General features: G+C 52.9%; 1 protein-coding gene across 5 annotated transcripts in view; it reads right to left on the bottom strand.

Annotated features, from left to right (window-relative positions):
* The window catches only part of Parvb (parvin beta), a 103,155-nt gene that overhangs the window by 10,993 nt on the left and 67,003 nt on the right, over nucleotides 1–25,159 (bottom strand). For all 5 annotated transcript variants that reach the window (XM_020174207.2, XM_020174212.2, XM_074084659.1 and 2 more), the window contains 6 exons: nucleotides 15,881–16,021; nucleotides 14,546–14,661; nucleotides 11,754–11,812; nucleotides 8,904–8,923; nucleotides 3,378–3,439; nucleotides 984–1,052 (listed from right to left, as the gene is read on the bottom strand). In XM_020174207.2, coding sequence (XP_020029796.1) covers nucleotides 984–1,052; nucleotides 3,378–3,439; nucleotides 8,904–8,923; nucleotides 11,754–11,812; nucleotides 14,546–14,661; nucleotides 15,881–16,021 — 467 coding nt within the window. The remainder of the gene's footprint in view (nucleotides 1–983; nucleotides 1,053–3,377; nucleotides 3,440–8,903; nucleotides 8,924–11,753; nucleotides 11,813–14,545; nucleotides 14,662–15,880; nucleotides 16,022–25,159) is intronic.

Raw genomic sequence — 25,159 nt, 5'->3', positions numbered from 1 at the left:
ACAGACTCAGAACACAGGCTGGAAGGGAACCTTTGCCCAGCTATCTGGGTGACAGGATTACGGGTGGCTTTTATTTGTTTTGCTCATCTGCATTTTCAGACATTTCTACCATGAACCTGAATTACTTTTTTAATTAGGAAAGCAAAAGAGAGAAGTTAAGGAAAGAGAAAGGAGTGAGGGAAATCACCCGGGGATTTAAGCAGGATGAGCTATGCATTTAAGAAGTCTGCACCAAGACCTCAAAAGACTGCAAGTGCAAGCACCCAGCTAATCCAGGGAAAATTATATTTTGTCTTTAATGCTTGCTGAGAACTTGAAAACATATTTTCACGACGCTACTTTAGCTCTGGGGGGGAGGGCATTCGGTACACATTCACTAGAGGGATATTTATCAAGCATTGCTATGTACTGGCCATGGAGCTACAGAAGCAGAAGGGGACAGAACATTCTAGACCAAGGGATCTGCACATACAGAGGCCTGCGGTAGGGCAGGGTGGAATCTCAGGGGGTGTTATAGGGTGAACTATCCCCAGGACCTGTGCATGTGACCTTATTTGGAAATAGGGTTCCGCAGATGGTCTCATTAGGGTGGGCTGTAATTCAGCATGACCATGCCCTTATAAAAAAGAGAAAATGCAGGCACAGAGACATGCACATAAGGAAAATAACATGTGAAGATGGAGGCAGAGACTGGAGCCATGTGTCTACCAGCCAAGGAAACAAAGATAGTCAGGAAAACAGCAGACAATAGGGGAAAGTAAGGGAAGATGCTCCCTCGTGGTTTGGAAGGAAGCAGGCCTGCAATACCAGAGCCATGTGAACACAAATTTCTGCTCTTAGCCGTTTGATTTGTGACTGCCCCAAGAAGCAGAGTGTCTAAGCGGCACACAACGGGAGCTCCCATCTGTCCCATGCCCCACCCGGGGTCAAGGAGCTGCCTGGAAACCCAGGGCAGAGGCTCCATTGACCTGAGCACCACATACCTGGGTCTCCAGCTCGGTCACCTCCAGGTTCAGCTTGTTCAGATGCTTGTTCACGAAGGTGATGAGCGACTGTCGGGCAAAGAGACAAAGGAGCCATGATCAGGGACCCTCATTCAGCCCAGGCATTTCTGGGCAGCCTGTGCCCTCCTCTGCTGGCTAACATAAGAAATCCAGGTTTTGAACACAGCACTCCTCACTGCCTTGCTTTAATGGGACAATGCCGCCATGTGCCCAGGCAGGAGAGATCACTAGAACCATCCTGCACACGTGCCATACCTAACAACCACACAGGACATCAGCATTCTTAAAAATAGAATTGCCTGGGGGAGAGAATTTAGTTTTCAAGCATATCCTAGATGGAAACTCGAGTAGCAAATGGCGCACTCACAGGACAGGGGAAAGGTGGCCCTGGTCACATACACCACCTCCTCAGTCAGGACATTATCCAGGCTGCAGGAATTTTGGAGCGCTGTCACCTGTGTACCTAGGAGCACTGGCTTCTCCCTGGCAAAAGCTTAAAATTTGTCAGCCAGCAAACCCAACTTTAATGGAAACTTAGTGTCCTCTGCCTGCCCAATCCAGATGCGATGTCATTTCTTCTTCATTCTGTCCAAGTCACTGTGTATCTACTGTGTGACATGAAGACAGGAACAGTGAGCACCATTCTGAAGAGCTTGCGGACACTGCTCCATAGACTTGCAGTAGTGTGTTGGAGGGACATCCCGAGCAAGGTTCAGCCCTGCAGGGGACAATGCCCTGTAGGAGTGCTTCATGAGCCCTCAGAGCAGAGGGGGATGTCAGAGTGAGGGAACACTAGGCATGGGGAACAGGGGCAATTGCGCAGAGCCCCAGACCACTTACACATCCTCGAACCCTGCAGCTTCCTGCTGTGGTGGATGTGAGTGAGATGCAGTGAGTGGAGGGTGCGCTGGGGAATCCAAGGAGGTGGCCAGGGTCCCTGCCTTGTCTGGGGCACAGCAACCTGCTCTGGGGGGTTGAGGAAGGGCAGGTTGGGGGTGGGAAGCTGCGAGGCAACTAGAAGGATTCTGTTCTGTTCTGTCCATTGTGGTGGCCCCAGTGATCAAACACACCTTTTCAAACACTGAGCTGTCCCCCACCTGCTGAAGATGAGAAGTAACTTTGGGCCACCTATCACCTGCTGAGTCTTTGCACAGACAGGATGCCTATATAACCTGCCAGCACCCCTGAGAGCTAGGCAATGTCACCATCCCCCTGGACAGATGGGAGCTGAGGCTCACGGGTATGTGGCCTGTCCCAGGCCATAGCTGGTAGGCAAGGAAGTCAGATTACAGTCTTCCTCCCCTGTATGTCCACTAAACTGGTCCTGTCAGGGTACCCGGGGTGGATGTGGTTGGGGCAGGGATGGGGTCACCACTCAGAGGCTCCAAAATATGGCATTCATGACCCACGGGCAACAAGATGGCCCGTGGACGTTAGGATGTGGGTCCCCCAGACTTAGGCAAAGGACTTCAGGGACCAATGATCTCATTGTCTGAGTGGGAACCAGTGTTTTCCGAATGCAGTTCCACAGGAGTGCAAAATGTTCTGCCCAAATTAAATAGATAAATAAATCCACTACCATCAAACAAGGTTGGGACGTGTTTCCTAGCGTGCTCCTTCCTGGAGAATCACAACACCAGGCAGCACGTTAAAGGCTCTGACAAGTGCTGCACCGAGCAACCCATAGAGCAAGCTGTCCTAGCCAGAGAACTCCCTCCTCCATGCTACTGGATGAGGGGAGCACAGCCCCAGGGTGGCCTCCCCAATGGGACGTCTGCAGGCTCTTGGGTAACTGGATGACCAGTGAGGCAGTCTCAATTCCTTTAAGGAGAACAAGCCTTCCTGGCAGATCCCCCCAAGCAGTTAGGACTCTTTGGACTTTTTCCATCATGGGCCACCTGGGCGGGGAGGGCTGCCTTGGCTCCTGCCTGGAGAGAACTCGGAGAGAAGCGGGGACACGGGGACATGTCCCCACACAGATCAGAGCTGGCAGCAGGCGGCTTGTTTACAAGGCGTGCTGTGAATGCAGCCTGGAGGTAATGAGGCCGGTGACAGCCAGCAGGTTGACGCTCTTAAAAACATTTCCACTCCGAGAAAAGGCCTGGAGTCAAGTCAGAATGAACTGCCACGAACTGCCACGCGTAATTCACTTAACAGAAGTGGAGCGGAGGGGGCAGGAAGCCGCCCAGGCGCGGGAGCGGAGTTAAAGGGTGCTAATTTTATGCACTGTAGTTACATTTTTGACTGTAATTACATTTCAATCCATGTGCCAAACATTTCAGAGACTCCAAACACTTTCCCACTTCTTCCCAGCAAGCGCCCGAGCTGGAGGAAAGCCAGGCCAGGACGCGGGACCCCCGCGGGACGCCCTACCTTCTTCACCACGTTGAGCTTGTCCGGAGCATGGTCGAAGAGCGTGTCAAAGGCGTCCCGCTCTGCCAGGACATGCAAGAGACCCGTGGAGAAGGGTTATGGATGGGCAGCCATGTGCTGCCTTGTGCCCCGCTGGCCTGGGGACAAGCCTGTTCTGACCCCTGGAGAAGTGTGGTCTCAGTGCACAGGCAGGCCACCTCCTCCTAATTCCCACCATGGCTGAGGGTTGAGCAGGTGATAGGCCAGGGACCAGACACACTTTGAAGCAGCAGCAAAAGGTTAGGCCGGGTGCTTCCAAGAAACCCTTTAACTCGCCTTCCAGCTTTCTATATGGAATACAAGAGTCGCACTTAGACACCTGCCCGGTCACATTGGAGGGCACGAACATACTCATTCCTCTTTCCTATGCTCTGTCACCAAACCTTGTCTGTGAATCTGGTCGCTTCTGCCTCAGTCACAAGCTGCCCTCACACACAGCCCCCTTCACCTGGCCTCCCTCCTCCACCCCGTCCCATCCATCCCCCACCCCGGCAGCAAGAGAGTCCTTTAAATAAGTACAACTGGATCCTGTCATTCCCCCTCCCCCAACCCGCTAAAACCCTGCCTCTCCTCACCCTCAGGACAAAGGCCACCCTCCCCCTTGGACTATGGGATACAGTGAGGCTCAGCCCCATGACTCTCCTGCACACGCACCCTCCTGGACTTCCCCAGCCAGCCTCCCTGGGGCTCCTGATGGCATCAGGCTCCTGCCTGCCCCAGGGCCTTTGCACCTGCCTTTCATGCTGCCTCACTGCCCTCAGGTAGCTCATGAGGAGGGCACGAGCCTCCATTATCTGTCCCCTTCCCTGGGTGACATTTCATTTTTATTGGCTTTCCCTGCGCTATCTGTGGCTCCTGGAACAGAGTCCCTATCCAGGGAGTCAGCCCCCGAGGGACACCCGCAGGGATGCAGCTCATGTCTCCCTGTGGTGCTCCATCACCTTCCTCTCCCAGGTGAGCTCTGACCTGCTCCAACTTCTGCCATGTGCTTTCTCACCCTCCACACGGGACAAGCCCAGTCCTATCTACCTGCGGCCACCGAAGGCCATCACTTTGGAAGGCGCAGGGCTGGTTTCCGCAAGGTGCCAGAGGGTGGGGAGTGCATGAAGACAGTTGGACAGAGATGGCTGCAGCCTGGATCCAAGCTGAGGGCTGAGGTCTCCAGGGTGGGTGCAGAGCGGTAGGGGTGAGGGGCAGAGGGCATCTGGAAGGACCAAGGTCCTGACTTCTATCCTCAAGACTTCTGGGGAGTTCAGAAGATGAGAACACAAGGACCCTCTGTTACCACCCAGGGCTTGGGCCCAAACCCCAACATGGAGTCCTGAGGGGCCCAGCCGACACGGTGAGGGTGGGGTGGGATGGGGCTTTCCACCTGCCAAGGGTGGCCAAGGAGCCTGTCTGAGGGAGGAGGAGCAAGAAAGAAGGCACAGAGGGTGGGTGAGGAAGCTGAACCACCAAGAGGAGCCAGCCAGGTCTTTGGGAGGATATGTCCTGGCCTTCTCCCCTCACTCTGACCCCCAAAGGACAGTGCTGGACACCCAGGGACCAGGCCAGGAGGCAGTTCAGAGCCCAGTCCATCCTGGGAGGCTCTACCTTGCAAGAGGCAAAAAAGGGGAGAAGGAAGGTGTATATGTGCGTGCAGGTGTGTGTGCACCTGTGTGCGGTGTGTACATGCACATATGTTACATGCATGTGTGTGTGTGCTGTGTGTTGGGGGTGGGAAGGAAGCACCTTCACCCAAAGGCCATGGGGGGACAGAAAGCTGCCCTCTGACATCACCCCTTTCCTGAGGCAGATGTAAATTTTTCTCAAAATCGTCTAAGTCAAATTATCTACCATAAGACCGTCTGTTAAGGGGCAAAAAAGAAAGAGCTAAATCTTTACAAGCAATCCACAAACTTTCAAAGCGGTTTAAGCAAAGCCCCAAAGCAAGACCTTGACGTCATCGGTATATTTAGCCCGGCCACTGCTGGGCTGGCGGAGTCAGCCACGTGGGGAGGCAGCCGGGCCACGAGGAGCCTCCCACGCTGGCTGCTGCTCACCTGCACCCAGAGGACATGTCATACTGCCATACAGCAGGGAGGGGCAAAGGGCTCTGAGCAGCAGTGGTGGGGTCTAGGACACAGAGCCTGGATAAGCATTTAGGAAGGGCAAGCCTGGGAGAACAGAAGGGTAGACCCTGGAGGCACAACCCTGTGGGTGCCAGGAAGGAGGCACCTGGGTCATCCGTGCCCATGTGCGGGGTCCCCAGGTTCAACTGCAGGGTGCCTCTCTGTCTTCGTTGCAGGGAATTGTTTAAATTGGAAGGTTGGCCCCAGCTTGGAATTTCTGCCTTTTGAAGAGCAGGAGGCTGGTGACAGTAAGCCACCTTCCCTCCTGGCACCAGGGAATTGTCCACAGTGATGGGGAGGGGGACTCGACATTTCCCAGCCCTGCCAGTCTCCCCAGGTCCCCAGCACTGAGGCCGGGGACAGCCAGCTCATGGTGTGATAATCTAGCCACATCTTTGCTAGTCTGTCAGCTGCTCCCTGGAGACAGTTGAGTCTGGGCCCCTGCATCACAGGCCAGGAAGGAACTTGAAGTCTGACCCCATTACAGGAAGAGGAGGAAAGGCACTGCAGGCAGAGGGAATAGAATGTGCAAAAAAAGGCGTGAGAAAGCCCAGAGTTGGTTCAAGAGTTGGGTGGCTTGTGAGGGAGGCTGAGGGACCTCATCCTGCAGTGGGAGTCGTGGTGGGCAGAGCGACTTCCAGTGGTGACATCAGACCAGGAGTGTTAGATGTGGTTCTGCTGGCAGAAATGGGGAGATGTACAGGGAGAGGCTGGGGTTATAGCAAGGTGAGGAGAGGATGAGGAGGGCATGAATTCTGTCCTGACAGCTTCAGGAAGGACTCTGGACTGGGTGAGCCGAGGAGGGGGAAGGGCTGCCTGACGGAGAAGAGATATCAGCAAAGCCGTTGCCATGGAGACCAGGCTACAACCTCAGCTCTGGGAGCCTAGCACAAAAAGCCTGCCCCACCTCAGCCAGGACGGTGGGTGCTGGGGGAGGGGAGAGGCAGGACCCTGGGGAGCCCATTCACCTGCTGCAGTGAAGGGCGAGGCACGCAGCTGAAACGGGGAGGGGAGAACAGGGCCAGCCGGCAACCATTAGCGCCGGAGGGTCTGCTGGTATTGCAGAACTGCTCGTGGCAGCTCTACCTGCAGGCAGTGGCCCAGGGCTAGCTGCTGCAGAGGACGCAGACTGAGCAGGGGCTGCTCCAGCCCACAGGATGCTTCTACTCAAAGGAGCTGAGGGTGAAGGAGCAGGGGGCTATGGACGTCCACAAGTTCCACTGTCTTCCAGCATGTAGAGGTGTGTGTGCACACACAGGTGCTCCCTGTGAGCAGAGCACACACCGAGTGTCTCAGAAGATGACAGAAGTAAACAGGGCCAGATGAGGAAGGAGAGCCAGAGGGTGCTAGTTTGGCCCAGGGAAGTCACTATGAGGTGTCAGTTGAGCCAAGAGCTGAAGGAGTGAGCCATGGGGTGATCTAGAGGGAGTGCATCTGCAGGGGTGGAAGTGGGAGCTTCCAGTGTACTCTCAGAGCAGCAAGGCCTGGATACCTGAGAGAGTTGGGGGAAGCAAGGAGGCCAGAGAAGAAAGAGGGCTGTTCAGTGTTGGTCTGAAAGGCCTCAGGGGCCATAGAAAGGGCTGCAGGCAGGAAAAGATTGATTAGGGGTGTTTTAGGGCCCCCAACAATGGTGAGAAGAAACTAGCTTGAAGAGGCCAGCAAGAGCCCAGGAGAACATGGCACCTGGAGGAGGTGGCATGGTCAGACCCTGGCAAGGCAGGGAGGGCTAGGGGACCTGGAGGAGCAAGCAACACAACCAGAAAACCCCAAAAGCCAGGTGGGTGCTGCTCCCTAGAGAGGCCAGGAGCCCTGCTGTGCCAAGGCCGCTGGGTGGGTAACTAGGAGACCTGGGTTTGCGTCAGCAAAAGCCAGGCGGGGGCGGAACTAATTGCCTGTCATCGGCTAATAGCCTGTTTCATCTCCCAAGCACGGTGTACAGAGCCTGTGCAGTGATGAGAACAGCCTCGCGCCTCTCGTGGAACTCAGTCCTGTGGCCTCAAACGTCCCTGTGTTCAAAGCACAGGTGGCTGCGTCCACTTCCATTGCACACCTGGCTGTGGCCTGGGAACTGCACTGCGCACTTGATCCAACGCTTGCTTACAGTTGCCAATTTCTGCCTTGCCTTCTCCAGCCAGACAGAATCTTTAAATTCCCTCAAACTGAACTGAGACCTGATTCAAACACTGAAGTGACAGCTCTAGAAAGACACAATGGCCCTCAGTCACACTTCAAGGTCTCCACTCTGTGGTCATCTTTCTATAATCCCACAGGGGGGTCTACGCCAACCACATGCAAAACAGACAGGTGGCATATGATAGGGGTTTATAGGGCCCCAAACTAGCCTTCTCCTGGACACAGGGCAGGGTGAATGGCATCTGAGGGACACACTCAGGTGTCCCCCACAGGACCTGTGGCTGTGCCCCACTCCACACCCCCTCCCCTATGTCTCTTCTTCAGTGATGGAAACTTGACTCTTCCTTTCACTTTGTTTTTTAACAATGAACTCAAAGCTGTACCCTTCTTAACACACCATGGTGCCCACGTCACTCCCACCATGACTCTCTCTTCTTTAGAGAGAATGGAGCAGCAACCCTGCCCTCAATGAAGGAATCTGGACGCATATGGCACCCTGAGGACCCCCAGCGATGGGCTCCCAGCTCCAGTGGGGAGCTTGAGGAGGCAGGGAATGTCTACTGGGCTTCTTCCTTCTGACAGCCTTGCGCCCTTCCCCACTCACTAAAGAGCACAGGCCAAAGGCCTCCCACTTTGAAATATTCCCCATAGCAGCAACCTCGCCCACGCCGCCTCTCACCGAGCTTCCTGATGTTGAGGGTATAACTTGGTCACAGTTGCCAGTGCCTTTGTGATAGTGGGGTCACAGGCTTTGGCAGGATATGGAGAAGCGATGAGCCCCCTCTTTGGGAAGAGCCCTGAATTCACACATCACCACCCCATACCCAAATGCAGGTTGTGGCCAGGTAGCGCACACATGCACCATCTCCCTGCATCCTCTCACCCACCCCTCTATTGTCCCACTCACAGTGAGGAACCAACAGGTGAGGGCCCAGGCCAAACGTCACCAGCAGGGACCTGACCCCAGGCAAGTCTGTAAAACCAGATGCCTTCAGGTGGAAAAGCCATCACAGGAGTTCATCCCATGAAGACAACACTGTGTCCAGGCCAATCCCCCTCCCTTTCTTCTACCCTTGCTCCTCCTGCTGCAAAGCTCCACAGTTAGAGCAGGCACCACATCCCAGAACCTCCTTCTCTTCCACCACTTAGCCCCTTCCAGCTTTGAGAGGGGAGCAGGGAGACCCATGGGGGTCCCAGTGGCCCAGGGACCTCAGACTCCCACCATGCACCCCAGGTTACTTACCAAACCGGCCCATCATCATCCTGTGAACAAGATGAGAGAGAGAAAGAGAGAGAGAGAGAGAGAGAGAGAAACATAGACAGAGAGAGACAAGAGAGAATGGTCAGATGGCAGCAATCTCCGGCAGAGTGGGGAGACGCAGCCAGGCTCTTCCCGCCCAGTCCCATTTTGCTCTACTGACAGTTGCAAGATCCTCGTTTGCATGACATGTGTGCAAATCTTCCTCTTCACTGGCACCGCACACCGCAGTCACCCTGGGATGCCATTTGGAGGGGACAGACATGTGCACATGACAGGAGGGTTTGACAGGTGGGGACAATCCCAGCAGCTGCTGCCTGGCAGACCCAAGGACACAAGAATATAGCTTACCCAAGTACATGTCAGCGAGTAAACGCCATGCACTTTTGGGACTCCAGAGATAAAAGGACCTGAAACTGTGCCATGAAGGACAAAGACAGCGAGCTTCCTGTAATGCACCTGGTACACAGCCCCTACCCAGTGCCACCTTCCCAGGAGGTCAAGCCCTCCAGGTATGAATCCTCTGGCTCCATGTTTTTTCATAAATGTTTACTCGAGTCTCTACACGCAGGCCACAGAAGCAAACACCCCATTGTGCATCGCTGGAAGCTCCAGGGCTGAGAGTCTCGTAGGCCAAGTTTCTCCATGGGCCAGGAAACTATGAGGATGCGTGTGAGGACTCAGCTACTTGCTCCTGCTTGACAAACTGGAGAGTTCCCTGGAGGGGGTGACCTCATAGCCACAGCTGCCTCTAGGAAGGCTCTGAAACCAGCTGGGAAGTGGTAATTGATGACACCATTAATAAAGTAAATGTTACTGCAGGAGGGTGTGCTATGAAGGGGACTTGGCCAACAAATAGCCAAAGGCAGGTAGGATGTGTCACGATGGCCTCCTGGGTCACCATATGGTTTTCAGCAGACATCACACAGGTTTAGATGACCCATCAGATACATACCAGCCACAGGGGGGGAAGAGGCAGGAGGGAGATAACCCAAAATCAGGAGACCAGGCTGGAGGCTGGTGGACAGCCTGGGGCACTGGCCTGGAGAAGTGACTGAGGCCACTCCAGACACCTCACCTGCCATGGAGTAAGGCTGACTGAGGGCTGGGAAACCCCAGCTCCTTCTCTCAGTGCTCAGGACTGCCTGGTATCCAGCGGAAGGGAAGCACCCCCTATCCTGACTCAGGGCACCCCTCCCCAAGTTCCCTTAGGGACTGCAGCACTTCCCATGCCTCCCTGTGCAGGATTTTACATTCTGCAATGTGTCCTTTCTCGGCAGCTGACGCATAGCCCTGGAGGGCAGGAACCTCATCCCACACACCCCTAGCCTCTCCTGGCATCCCACTGGGGCCTGGCACCCAGCCAGTCCCCTGAGTGCTGTACACAGCTGGTGCTCTTCTCCCATCTTCTCCAGACCTCCCTGGCTCTACCCAGAATGGCTGTGGAGCTCACAGTTCCTCCTTGCTCCTTCTCTGGTACCCCCTGCTCCGTGGGGACTGCAAAAGATGGCCATGGCTTGGTCCCATGGTTGCATGCCCGCCCAATGGCAACAGGCTGTGCTGCTCCTGTTGGGAGGTGGTGTCTGTCCTCACCCTTGGCCTAAGTTCACCTGTGATTTGCATTGACCCACAGAAGGTCATGGGAGTTGAGGTCCAAGATAAGGTTATACACTCACTGCTGTCTCAGAACGCCCTTGGAGAAGCCTGACCCGTGAGGAAGAGAGACCGTTGGGGAGGCCACCTTGGCCTGCCCCGCCCTGGAGGAGCCCTCAGACTTCACAGTCATTCAGGCAAGTCCAGGGAGAACAGCTGAAGAACTGCCCAGCTAAGCCCAGCACAAATGGCTGACATGGAACTGCTAGCAAATGACATGGGTGACTGGTCTCCTACATAGCAGTAGACAAGCAAGACCCCACCCAACCTGGTTCCTCTCAGCTGCCCTCCAACTGCTGTTGGGCTCCAACTGCAGCAGAAGCCCACTGTGCCTGCACAGGCCACCTTTCCTAGCTCTCCTCCGTCCCCTTCCCGAGCCTGGAGCTCCCGTGGAGGGCCTGCACGGGCCTCATCTGCCACACTGGAGTCTCCTCTGCTTCCCTGGCAGCTCGCATGTCATGTGTGGCTAGTTTCTGGGTCAGCCTGTTTTTGAAAAAACCTTACGTGGATTCAGAGCCCTGTAATTAGTCTTTCTGTGAGTGGAGCTGATGGGTTTGCTGAGTTTGCTGATGTTGTCTTAAACATTCTATTTCATCTGAAGCAGGTTTCGTGTGGCACAAATGCATGAATGTTTAAGCCCCTTAATGGTGTTTTTAGGAGAGCTAAAAACCACACACATGTACTATTGGGCTTGTGTTTTCAGTAGGGCTGAAGCCTTTTAGAAGTATTTTAAAATTGCCTCTGGCTTCCCCTAAGAGATGAGAGAGGGTTCAACAATGTCCGACAAAGGAAAGTTCTGGTTAGACAGACGTGTGGCTCCCTCCCTCTAGGGGGGCCAATAAAGCAACTGAAGGGGCTGATCCCTTCCTGAACTCACGGGCTCTGTGTGCTCTGTCAGCCTCTCTCACTCCCTTGCCCCCACATTCTTAAAGCTTACCTTCTACAATAAGCACTGAAAACCCAATGCTTTGGAAGGTCGCTCAGTCGTGATGTGGAAAATGTGGAGGAAAGACATGAGGAAGGAAAGCCAGGGTGGAGGCCCGCATGAAAATGCACTCTGAGATTAAGGGACAGACATGGAGGGAAGGACAGTGTACAGAGGCTGCCTCCCTGGCGACAGTGGCAGCCTGAGCCCAACACGCACGGGGCCCAGAGCCCAAGGACAGGCAGCAATCCACTTACTCTGTGGTTGTGGTCAGCTCCTCAGAGATGTGGCTAGAATGTAGCAGGCCTTCCCGCTTCTGAAAACCCCAAAATAAACAAGTAAACACACAGTCAATCAGGCAGGGCAGTGATGAGAACAGGCTTTCTGATAGGGTAGTAGAAGCCCTGTGCAGATGGCCGTGGACAGGAGGCAGTCTTAGAAGAGGGTGCCCAGCATCCAGGTACACCTGGGCAGTGTACCACAGGGCACCCGTTCAGTGGCTGTGACCTGTCCCCAACCTGCTCCCCACCCTCTGTTCTCCACTTTGCCTTGAGGCTGGCCTCCACGGAGGCTCAAGAGAAACATCCTAGGCTAGACTTCCCAAAGGACCCCAAAGCCTGTGACTGACTGGGACAGAAAGCAGTTGGCAGGTATACAAGTGACACCAGGGAGATAATGCATGGGTACTGGGGTCAACAGGGTCCCCCAAACTCATGTGCACCTAGAACCTCAGAACATAACTTTCCTTGGCATAACTTGCAGATAGCAGTTATGGTGAGGCCACACTGGGTGAGGATGAGCCCTGACTCCAACATGACCAGAGTCCTTATAAAAGGAAAGAGATGCAGAAATAGACAGAGGAGAGTCATGGCCATAGACCTGGGATGCCAAGGACTGCAGTGTACCCCGAAGCTGAGCATGGCAAGGTAGGCTCTGCCCCTGGAGGCTGCAGAGGGGGTGTGGCCTGCAGACACCTTGATTTCGGGCCACTGGCCTCAGAGCTATGACAGAAGAAATCTGACTGCTGTTTGAAGCCCCCAGTTTGGGGCACTTTATTCCAACAGTCCTGGGAAACTAACTAACATTGTTCATGGTTTGCTTCCCTGGGGATCTGGCAGGAATACAGAGGCAACAGTGGTAGGGGATCTGGGGTGACAGTGGAGTGGCCACCACGTCCCAAAGGAGGAATAGGTGGAGCCTGAGGTCAGCTAATGCAATCAACACCACAGGCTCCCACTTGAACCCCCTGAGAGATGGAAAACTCACTTCCTGATGAGGCTGACACCACCTGGATGGGGGCTCCCCTCTATTTCCTGAGCTGGCCTGCACAGAGTTCTCAGGGCTGGTTCTTGTTAGTGAAAAACCGCTCCTGGGCACTGTCAGCCTGCTCCTGGCCTCACTCTGATTCTCAGGAGAGCCCACTGAGGAAGACCCATGGACGTTTAGTTCACTGACCCACACACCAGGCATCCGTTAGGCACCTATTAGCTGCTGGGCCCAAGGGAAGGCGTTCAACAAGAAGCTGCCTGGTTTAAAGGTCTGTAGCATCACCGATTTTATGGGGAAATCACAGCAGGTCAGTGAAATTGTGATCTTCCCACAGCCACGCCATAAGAGGCAGATGAGGCCTGGCCTTCATTCCTATCACCCACTAAATGTCATGTGCCTGGCTTTCCCATCTCAGATTAGACAGTCACTTGAGGTGCCCACAGGCCAGGGGACCACAGGCGATGCAGAGGTGGCTCTGAGTGAGATCTGAGGAGGCAGCTTCTGAGGAATTGTGTTGGCCAGCTCCTGGACCTTCCATCTGGTTTCCTTCCATTAGGCGTGGCCCAAGGCATCCCATAACCCTGGTCAAGGCGGAGAGCGCCAGTGGTGCTTGCTTGGGACAGCAAGACTTTCCACAAACCCAAATGATTATCTTGGACCAAAGTACAAGTCTGAAAGGAAATACCCCACCCAGATCCTGAGCTGGCACTGGGCTCGCGGGGTCGGGTGTGACGTAGGTAGGTTTGGGAACTGTATCCCATGTGTCCTTGGGAAGCCTTTCTTGGAGGCTGGCTGCCTGCATGTGAGTAGCCAAGACAAAGGCTGCAGAAATGGTCCCTGGGGACCAAGTTACTGCCACTGACCACAAACACCCTCCTTAGGAAGGACACAGAGATGGCAAGTGACCTTCACAGGGTGCCAGAGAGGGGATGCCTGTCAGATCGTGGTAAAACTCCCAGGGTAACAGAGAGGTCAGAACAGCTTCAGAAAACACAGGCCCAGCCAGGTCCTCCTGGACCACAGAGACTACGGGACTGACAAGTTTAAAAGCCAGAGAACAGAGTACAGCCGGCTGTCTCCAGTAAAATAAACAGCCAGGACGTCCAGGTTCTGAGTTTAACCTCAACTCTCTGGCAGAAGCAGTTGCTCCTTTACACATGGTGTGTTGTCCTGACTTAGTGTCCCCAGCAGCCCAGGCAAGTGCTAGGTACCTCGTAGGTCCTTAATACCTGTTTACTTAATGAGACTGTGTGCGCAAACCTGGGGCAGTGTACACTGAAATGTTATAGGAAACGCTGAGTCACAGGCAGGTCCATATCTGCCTCCATTTGCAGGACCTTGGGTCCTGGCTTCATTCTTCCAAGCGAATCAAGAGAAAATGAACCTGAGAGGGGAGATAATGGGGCCCAATGATACAACAGCAAATGCAGAGAGCCTTTAATTTGGGTATGCATTTCATCCCACTGGTCTCAACCTCCTCCAGTGAGTAATAGGCACATTCGAGGGGATTGAATTCTGACAAGCTGGCTTTGGGGAGAAATGAATGTTCTCAGAAATCTGGGAAATTAAACCTCAACACCCTCGTGTCTCTCTTCAAGTCAGTGCCATTGTTCGGCTCCAATCATTTATCCTGAAGCCAGAGTGAGACATAAATTTAGTCAAGAGGGGAAAATAGAAGGTAGCCTCTTAAGGACAAAAAAAAAAAAGCCAGAAAATGACAAGAGGAAAAAGTCATGTTGCCTCAAGGGGAGGGACGAGCGAGACGACTGGGTGTACTCACCCGGACAACCACCACTTGCACAGAGACGTGCTCAGGAAGGCGGATCGGAGCTCTGAAGTGCATGGCCAGGGAGACAAGAAGGTGGAGGATGGCCACCAGGTTCTTTCCATGGATGGCTTTGAGCGAGGAGAGAAGGAGCGAGACATCTCTGGTTAGATATTACAGGAACCCGGGCTCCTCACCCCTACCCCACCCCCATGCAAAGGGCGGCATCTCACAGAGACCTCAGAGGCAAGGACAGAAAGACAGAGCTGACGTGCATCCCAGAGAACTTATTTCCAGCTTCTAATTTTTTCTTTCCTGTTGGCTGAAGGTGACCTGTGCAACCACTTTTGAAAGCATCGTGTTTTTAAAAGCAGAGAATTGGGGGTTGGAGGGAGAATGTCATGACCACACTCTCGCCACAGTGATGTGTGTCATTATCTTTGGCGCTGGGCAAGCGTCTCCCTCTATGCAATCAGCCATCCCGATGGGGGTTGGCCGGCAAGAGTAAATGCTGCTCTGGGATGCCAGATGTTAACTCCTGCCCTGCGCACGTCCAAGCCTAAGTCCATCCCTGGCTGTCCTCCCCTACTCGTTTCTCTTCCCTGAGCACAGGCTCCTCGGCGTCATTAAAATCACCATCTCTGGGCAGGGCTTTTCCATTTACAAGGCTCTCAATTCCCCACCCACAGCAACTCGAGAGGCAGGCTGGGTCTCTCTAAAGTCTCATGGCAAGAAACCAGGAGCAGGGCCAGGTCTCCACCCCACAGCCTAGAGCTCGGCTCACCAAGCCCCCGGCCCCAAGCCAAGCAGGGAAACCTCTGAAGCCACAACCCACCTTCCCTAATGGTGGTGGTGAGGGGAGGGGTGTGAACAGGACAGAGAATGGTCCGGCTTCTCCAGGTCAGCTCATTCCCTTCCACTAGTGTCTTGGCTGGGAATACTGTGATGTCACACCCCCCTCAAGCCAGAAAACTTGGTGACACATTCCAGAGGCTGTCATGAGTTCCTGGGTCACCAGTAGAACGGCTCACTAAGTATTAGTGCCCATAGGTGTTTGCGTCTTGGTCTGACAAGAACTCCTCAGGGCTGTTTCTGCCTCCAAGGTCTCCCTGATCTGTCCAGCCAGAAACAACTCTGAAGCATGGGCGAGCAGGACATTGCCACATGAGTAAGTCCCTCCACTGTAATCCCTCACCTGACCTCCACGACCTGCTCTCCCTGCCCTGCCACCCACACAGCAGGAGGGAGTGCTCACTTTGAGTCGCAAGGCCATATTCCATGATGGATGACAATGTGGAAAGACAGAGGGTAGGTTCGTCCCAAGCACTCCCTCCCCCAGCGGCCACTCACCGTCCACATTCCATCTCAGTGCCCAGCCGTGGGGCCGCAGCAGGTCATGCACGGCTTCTAGAACCGTCTGCAGTTTCTGTTTCTGCCCTATCTCAGACTGTGTCACCTCAGCCACATTCAGCTTGCGGTCCGCCAGTTTTTCTGCAAGGACAAGGACAAGCGCAAGAAGCAGAGCATCAGAGAAAGCCTGGTCACCGGAGGGGAGGTGCCTGGTCACCAGGCTGGAGTGGTGGGCTGGACCTGCCCACCAGGGGTGGGGCAGGTCAACATGAAACACGGGCAGAGTGGTGAGATGCTAAGCCAAGGAACTCTGAACCCCGATCCTTGAGGCCATTTTTACTCCTGAGAAAATTACCCCAGAAGGAAAAAGGGGACACATTTAAGGATAAAATGGTGTTGACGTGGAACATTCTATGCACACAAAGTGTGGGAAAAAATCATTTAAGATGCAGCGTAGTAGTTTACATCTGTAATCCCAGTGCTCTGAAAATAAGAAGGTCACAAGTTCAACGTCAGCACGGGCTACTTAGTGAGACCCTGTCTCAGAAAAACAAAACAGGACTGAAGACATGGCTCAACAGTGAGCACCTGCCTAGCAAGGCAAGGGTGAAGCCTTAAGTTCAAACCCCACTGCTGCCAAAAAGAAATAAAGAAAAAACAAAAAAGATGCTGGAGGGGGAGCAAGGAAGTTATCTAGGAGGTCAGGGAAGGGAGCAGAGGTGAGGAGGGCAACCCAGTGAGACCCCAGAAGGAGGAGGAGTTTGATAGGAGACTAAAACACTGCTCTACAGCTGCCTTCTGCCTCCCTGCACACCGAGGCTCCCATTCTCGTTCCTCTCACATTCTGACACCACAGGAAAAGGTTTGCTTAGATATTTGCAGAATGGGTGACTATGCTATTTCCAAGAGCAAGCAGGAAACACTGTGGAGGAGCCAGGACAAGAATTGTCACATCTGCTCAAGATTCAATTACTAAGACAGAGGTCCAGCCGTGGCTGTGTGCCTCCAAGTCCCCATGGGAGGGGACAGCACAGTGGGTGAGGGAAGTGACCACAGATGGCAGCCAGGGTTCCATGCTCTGGATAAAGGCAGCATGGCCGGAGACCTAATTCCCTCCTCGTCTTTCATCCCAAGATGCAGTGTTTCCCGACAGATCTCTGCCAAACAGCAAAAGCCCAGCACAGGGCATGGCAAGACTACTCCTGGGGAGATGATTACCATGTGCTCAGCTCAGGCAGATGTGCTGCAGCCCTCGGTACAGAGCTGCTGTCAGTCACACGGGCACAGAGGAGGATCAGGACTGCCGTCCAGTCTAGGCTGGCCACATTGGGCTTCCATTCTGTCACACAAAGTTCTGTTGACTGCATTTTAGCCGGGGTCCCAGGTGACTTCAGTGTTCTTGCCCCAGTGTCCTCCCCTCCCCCAGTCAGGAGAACAAGCTGTTCCGGTGTCCCCTGCAGGACAAGGTAACAATACAACAATGCCTGCTGGGCTCCAGACATCCCTCCGATCACTCGTTCATCCATTCATTCCATCATGAAAGCTACTGACCACATGCTACGTGGAAGACACTATCCTACGTACTGGACAGGCGTGGATAAGAGAGGTCCCAAATTGGGTGACAGACAGGGTGAGTGATGACCAAAATGGGCGTGACTAGAATAAATGATGTCCAGGTGGACAGAGGTGAGTGGCAGAGGATAAACAAAGCCACCCTCCAGAACACGCCTAAGTGGGGGAGATCTATTCCTGATTCCAGTTTGATTTCCCCAACCTGGGTCTGACAGCTCCCAGCTGGACAATCCACAGCCATCTGTCTGTGACCTGACACTGAAAATACCCAGCAAATCAAGCCACAGGTGCTCAACGACCAAGGACAGTGCAGAGCAGGGGCTCTGAGGATGGCAGGAAGGGGGTCAGATGGGGCTCGGTGGTCCCAGAGCCCAGTCCTCCAGGAAAGATGGGGCGCCCACGTGCCCTCCTGTCTCCTGGCCACCATCTGACTTACAGACCGAACACAGTCATATCACTGGGGCAGAGGAGGAAGAGGCAACAGAGAAAGGAAAGGAACTGCATCCATCAGGTCAGGCTGCGTAACAAAGGACAACAGACCCCAAGGATTCAATCCCATAGTCCTGGGGACCATAAATCTGAGGTCAAGGTGTCACAGGGCTGGCTCCTCCCAAGGCCTGTCTCCTTTGCTCATAGGTGCTGGCTTCTCCCTGTGTCCTCACATGGTTTCATCCCTCTGTGTGCACCAGTGTCCTCATCTCTTCTTATAAGGACACCAGCCATATTGGATTAGGGTCCGCCCATGACCTCATTTACCTTACCTACCTCTAAACACAGGTTCCAAGGTACAGGGGTTATTAGGCCCTCAATATATGAACTTGGGAAAGCACAATTCAGCCCATACAAAGCCCGAGGAGAGTTCCCAGGGTCTCAGTGATTCTCCACGTGGCTTGGAATAATGGCCACATCACCAGGCCATTGCTCTGTCCACTGCTGGGGCTGTGGGAGTAGCTTGGGGTCATGTCATGGCTGGGACCCCATCTTACCAGCATGGAGAAAAAATAAAAAGTTTGGGTGATTCTCACGTGAAGGCCCAACACAGGACTGTGCACACATGGGGGGACGGCCTAATCTGAAGGGGAAAGGTGTACCCCTGAGCTGGGAATAGGATCACAGCTGGCCCAGAAGTCCCACTCTGTCTGTAACAGTCTGCCTTGAGAATTTTACTCAAACACAGCAGAGCTATGGCCACAGAAACCTGGTCTGTGGCAGGGAATCCAGCAGCTGCTTCCAGAATCTATTCTAGGGAAGGGGGACTTATCTAGGGTCTTCTGGTGACTCACCCTTGATGATCCCCACATGGTCAGTGCAGAGGCCCACGCTGTCCTTATCACTACTCCCACCTACCTGAAACCCCTCTTCCATCCCCCTGCAGGGGTTCCTCCCTTGTGGATATCTCATCAGGCCCCTTTGCTGGCACCTCTTTTGCCTCATCCTTCCTGGCTGGCAGCCCAGAGCCCAGTCCCCAAACCTCTCTACTACAGATGCACAGAAATCAGCACGCACCTTGGTGTTCAGCCAAAATTCCTTAGTTGGTTTGGAAAACCAATGAGCCGAATGCCTACATCAAGGTCATTCCTGGAAACCCTGGGCTCAAGAACCATGCGGGTCATCATTACATCTCACCAGGGTGACGTCACCCACACAGCCAAGCAAGGCATTCTATGTTCTGTGAATATCTGAACATTCTCCTCCACTGTTCCTTTTTCCACTTGACACACAAGAGGTTTCAGAATTGTGTTCCTGAGAACTGATTAGAGCTATTTAAATGAAACACTAGCCACTCCATGATGAAAAGGCAGCTGGGGCCAGAGTGAGCCTCACATTACACTTTGAAGATAGTAAAAGCAATGTAGCCTGCAGGACTCATTCACAACCACAGTTCTGAACCAGAAATTCCAAGTAAATTTTTCCCATTTTCTGGGGCCAACTGAAGAGGAAACCAAAAGGATGTGCCCAGAGAGGTCAAGAACACCTGCTCTAAAAGATGGCTCTGTGGAGATGGCATTGTTGATAGCCAACCATGGCAGACACTGATGCAAATTCAGAGTCTGTCCTATGAAGTCCAGCTACAGAATTCCACAGCCATATTGTAAGGCCTATGACACCTTTTTTTCAAGAGATGGGGCGAGCGAAGCCACAGGTACAGGCAAAAGGATCAGAAGTAGAAAATGTCAGTGAGCTCAAGCTTGCTTCTGAAAATGTTTGTTACAAGGTATCTGTTTCAAGCACCCAGAGAAGCACCAACTCCAGGCACTGTTTCAATAAACAAGTATGGCCACCACCAGACAGGCCTCCAAGTCCAAGGGCTGAAGAGGATCCAAGACTACCAAAATCAGTTCTCAAGGAAAGAGGAAAGATGACAAACCCATGGCAGAGCTGCACCAGCCCTGGGGACAATGTCAGGCAAAGGTCAGAGTGCTCCTGGCTGAAAGTGAGCATCCACCATCTGAGATGTCAGATATCCAGATGGAAGACCAGGAGAGCAACTAAGAGTCAGTGTCCCCTTCATTCACAGCAAGCCACTACAGTGGAAAACATCAAAGCGCTGGCATGTTTTACAATAAAATCGTGATAATTGTAAGACAATCTTCATTCACATTTCAGCTTTATTCTTCACGGGACTTTATTCTGAGATGGAGATTCTCACCTTAACCAAACAGACATACTAATTCTTGGCCACTTGGTGTTCAGCCAGATGACAAATTGGAACACCTTCCCACGTGATGCTGCCTCTGGTCACATGGTGTCGAGCATCACCTCTGCAGCCGAGCCAGACACCAGCAGTGGGCTCCAAGACAGGCAGCCCCATCGCAGCTAAGTAACACCAGCTTCTCATTCTTCACCCCCCACACCGCTGCCAAGGCTCCCCTGTCCACTGGTTGTGCAGGCCATGAACGTGGCTGCCAGCCTCCATTCCTCTGGCAGCTTCACCCTCCAAAATATGTGTCCCAATTTGCATTCCACCCTGCCTGGAGCTGCTGCATCTGATTCCCAGGCTGCAGGAAGAACATCGTGATTCACACCCCAGTTCCCACTCCTGACCCTCCACCCGTCCACGCTGCACCCAGAACCTGAGTGACCTTTTATAGCTCCAACTTAGATTGTGTCACGGCCCTGCTCAAATCCTCCAGTGGCTCCTGTCACATGGAAGAAAAGTCTTTGCTTGCCAGGGCTGGATATGGATGGGTCCATCCAGCTACCCAGCTTCTTCCCATGGCTCTGCCCCCACCTCAGTGTGCCCCCATGCCTGCCTCAGCCTCCGTGAACCACTCAACACGACAGACTCTTCCTCACCTCAGAGCCTTGGCCAAACGCCCTTCCCATGGTCTGTGCAGAGCTCTGCTCAGCTGTGGGCTCCCAAGGGGCTGCCTGACCACCCAACCCTCACCCCGTACCACCACCCGGTACCCCAAAACCCTGCATGATTCTTACCTGTGCTTGCCACTCCCACAGCACCTGTTCATGTTTCAGGCCGAGCCACCCCATAATACATCTCTACCATCAGTCTTCCCTCGCTGGAGTGCTTGCCGGGGCAGGGAGACCCCCTGACCATTTCATTTTTACTGCATCTTTGGAGCCTAAGCCCACACTTAGGCCAGCGCATGTGTGCTCAAGAAACGAATGGACAGACGGATGGATAGATGGATGGATGACCAAAACAAACACACCTACTTTTCCCACAGCATCTACTTTTCAAGAGTGATTGCTCCAACAATCACTCTGTCCTTCAGAGCGAGCTGTGTGGCCCAGGTCCTCCCCACAACCACAGCGGCTTTTCCTCTGTTTATGCCAAGTGCCCAGGGGACAGGGCACAGACACCCTAGTCCTCCCTCCCTGGGCAGGATCCTCTGCTGTCCCAGTTCCCAGAGGTGTCCCAAGAAACGTCTTGTCTGCTCCCCACCGTCGCTCTCTCTCCTGCATGGTGGACCCCACCTCACTCAGTCCTGTTGCTGCTTTGGTAGCCCCTGCCCGGCCGCCCACCTCTGCAGCTGACACCCCTGTTGTAACTGTGGAAGAACCTACAATCCCACCTGAGAAGATGGCTCTGTCCCCAAGGGGTGACTTCTCAGGATGGCCTGCTGGGGACACTGCCCACCAGGATGGGCTTGCCAGTGGGATCCATGAAAGGAGGGGGAGCTGAGTGGAAAAGGAAATATCAGAGAGCGGACCTGACACACAATGCTGGTCTGCTATTGACCTTCAAGGGGAGTGGCACCCACACAGCAGGAAGTGGGAGTTTCCACTTTTAGGCCTGGGGCCCTAAAAACAGCAGTTTTCTGAGGGCTGGTTCCTTCCCAGGTCTCGGTATGAAGCCGAGGTCCAGTGGACCCAGGCAGATGTTCGTCTCTCCCTTCACTGTCTATTCCTGCAGAAGGAGCCCCCAGTCACTGAGACTGTGGGATTCTTCTACCGAGGGGGACTTGGGGACCAGCCGGGAACAGGGCAGCAACAGTCCCTGCTCTCTCTTCCTTTTAACTAGCACTTAGTGACTACAGACCCGTGCCAGGCCATGCTAAGTGCTCTGCATCAGTTACACAGTGTAGAACTTTGTCCCAGGTGACAACATAAAAAGAAGCCATTGGCAAGCACAGCCTCCACTCCCCACCCTCCCCCCACCCCACAAATGATTCATTTCAAGTGCAAAGTCCACTGTCTCAGGATCCTCTGCAATGAGGATCCACCCCAAGCCCTGTGCCACCCATGACCTCCCCAGGTGCCAAACCAAATGGTGAACACATTTGCACAGTGCAGAGAAATCAGGGTTGCAGGACAGGGGACTCATTTTTGTTGTTGTTCTTTGTTTAAATAAAAATATGACAGCGTGTTTGCACAAAGATGTGAGTGTTTTAAGAGGGAAAATGGTTGTGGAAAAGATGGACACAGGAGCCACAGCCTAGAGAGGCCAGAGACAAAGAAGAAATTCCTTCCTCGAGGAGCACAAAACTCAAGGAAGCAACCCATTAGGCTTAAAGCCAAGGATTGGGTTTCTGCAACATTTTCACTGCAATATTATTAGTAAAAAAAAAAAAATACTGCAAGCTAAGTGCCCACACATAAAAGACTGGGCGAGCACACTAAGGAATGTTCACATGGTAGAGTAGTATGCAGCAGTGAAAATGAGTAAAGATGCTCACTACATGGAAGATCTCCAGGACACATTGCTGCAAGAGCTGGGATCTTGAGGATCTCCTGAGGCCCATTGCTGTAGGCTTGGTCTCAGTGTGAGGTGCTGGAATTTTGGGAGGAACCTAGGTCACTGGGAGCATGCCCTTGCAGGGGAGAGTGAGACCCTGGCCCCTTCCTCTTTTCCTCTTGCTTCCTGGGCATGAAGTGGGTGGGCAGTTTTACTCCCACCATGGTGTGCTGCCCACCACCGGGGCAACAGGCCTGATCAACAGCGAACTTGAACTTCCAGAACTGTGAGCCCAAGTAAACCTTTTCTCTACTCTTTACTGATTTTTTTTTCTTGGTGGTACTGGGATTTGAATTCAAGGCTTTATGCTTGTTAGGCAGGTGCTCGATTGATTGAGCTCAAACCTTTTCTCTTTTTAGTTTGATTACTTCAGGTATTTTGTCATGCTGACGAAAAACTGACTAACAAAATTATTAAGTGAAAAAAAGCAAGGTGTACAAAAGAATACATAGAAAAGGCCACCTTGTGTATAAGAGAGAAAGGGAAATTGTGTGATTGTGTGTGTGTGTGTGTGTGTGATTGTGTGTGTGTGTGTTTGTGTGTGTGCGTGCACTAATTTCTACAGAGAAACACAGGAAGAATGAGTGAGGATCCAATGAAAATGGATGCCTGGGGGTATGCTGGAGGAAGGAATCACAACAGGACTTTTCCAGGGAAACCATTTTTACAGTCTTAATTTTTGAGTCGTGTAAATGCTTTGTTTCAAAAATAATATAAAATGAAATGTAAATGTCCACTCCAAAACTGAACGCAAAGTCAAATTCCTTTGACTGTACATCAAATGGTGTGACCAGTCAAAGTCCCCAAGGAAGGTTCTGCGCCCACGCTGGCTGCCCTCCGTGCATGCACCTAGTGGGTAGAAATAACGGCAGAGAAACCCTGTGCAGACTCAGGCATTCTTGGCCTTTGGCCAAGGTCAAGTGTATTACTAGGCATGCTTGTAGAGGATACGGGTATCGGTACAGGAATTCTGAAGCTATTTTTGTGTAGTATCAGGTAGGAAGAGTATAAATGTATTTTTTAGTATATGGATACAAAGTGGGGGAAGCTAAGGGGAAACTTGAAGTGTTAAACCAGCATTAGAGATATCAGTGCACACTCACAATTTAAGTATATACACACATATGTCATATATACGTTTCCCAGCTCTTGTGATGACAGAGCCTGCCACAACAAGCACCCACAGGGGCCAGGTTCCGATATCTAAGTACCCTCTCCCCTCTGTAAAATAAGAGTCCATCAGCCCATGTGTGTCCCCAAAAAAGGAAAAGGGAGAGGGAAACTTATTTACAGAAGGAAATACTAATAGACAAGGAGAGCCTAATGATCACAGAGAAATCACTATTTTGTGCCCCAGCATGGTAACTGACCTGGGAAAGGAGCATTAGTGGCGGCCAAGGTCATGGACAAAAGGCAGTGGGTGGACAGGACACATGGTCTCCAGGTGCCACCAAGCAACTTTACAATGAAACGTCTGTTGGCTCCACCGTAATTAAGGGAAAAATCTTTTGCAGACAGCCGGGCACTGTGAGCACTTCCAAGTACGTAATGGGGACACGAGATGGACTCTGTGCCATTGATAGCAAAAATGCCAGGCCCAGATATAATCATGAGAAAATAATCAGACAAACCCAGATGGCCCCATCCTCTCCTGGGACCTTCAAAATGTCATAAATGGCAGAACAAAAGAGAGAGAGGAAGGCGTGGGAGGCAGACGAAAGGAGTCAACGACAACATGACAAACAGGACATGCGGTTGAGTCTTGGATCAAGACAAGAGGCATTTGGGAGACAGCTGGACACTGGGTCACTCAGCCCAGCCTCAGGGTTGTTGTGGGAAGCAGCTGTGACAATGCACAGGGTGTCTGACCCAGCCCATACCTGGGGACACCCGGTAAACAAGTGAAAGAGAAGCAGCCTGAAGGCCTATAGAGCTTACACCCTGTCATGAATGGCAAGACTCAGGGCTCCAGTGTTCTCTTCAGTCAAAGGATGACAGCAATCCTGTCTCCTACGACCACTGTGACAACCGGATATGACAGCTCATGTAAAGGGCTTACAGCATGGCAGGGACCATGAGCTGCCAGTCTGGAGTCCAACATCCTCAAGCCGTTCTCCTTCCTCATCACTGAACCTTCTCTTCCCATTGTTTGCCTGGCAACTCCTCACTCATTCCCAGTGCCAGACCTCAGTCCTTGGCAAGAGGACCTGAGCAGATGTGGGTCCTCAGAACCCAGAGCACCCATTACAGCCCTTATCACAACTGCATCCAGCAGCCCTGGGATTGTTCCGTAGATGCCGTCTTGTCAGTCAGCCTGCTCCACAAGCACATGGAGATGTCTGTCTCACAGGTCACTGTGTCCCTCACACCCGTGCTTGAAGAGACTCATTAAACATTGGATGAATAAATCAGTGAGCATTCACCCACCCACCCACCTCCATCAGTCAGTCTTAGGAAGACCACTACAGCATCCTCAGTCAGGGAACAGTGGCTCAAAGGGTAGAGCGCCT

The sequence above is a fragment of the Castor canadensis genome, chromosome 8, assembly GCF_047511655.1.
Source record: "Castor canadensis chromosome 8, mCasCan1.hap1v2, whole genome shotgun sequence".
Lineage (NCBI taxonomy): Eukaryota > Metazoa > Chordata > Mammalia > Rodentia > Castoridae > Castor > Castor canadensis.
Note: the sequence above shows the minus strand (reverse complement) of the source record. Positions and strands in the feature narration are given on the sequence as shown.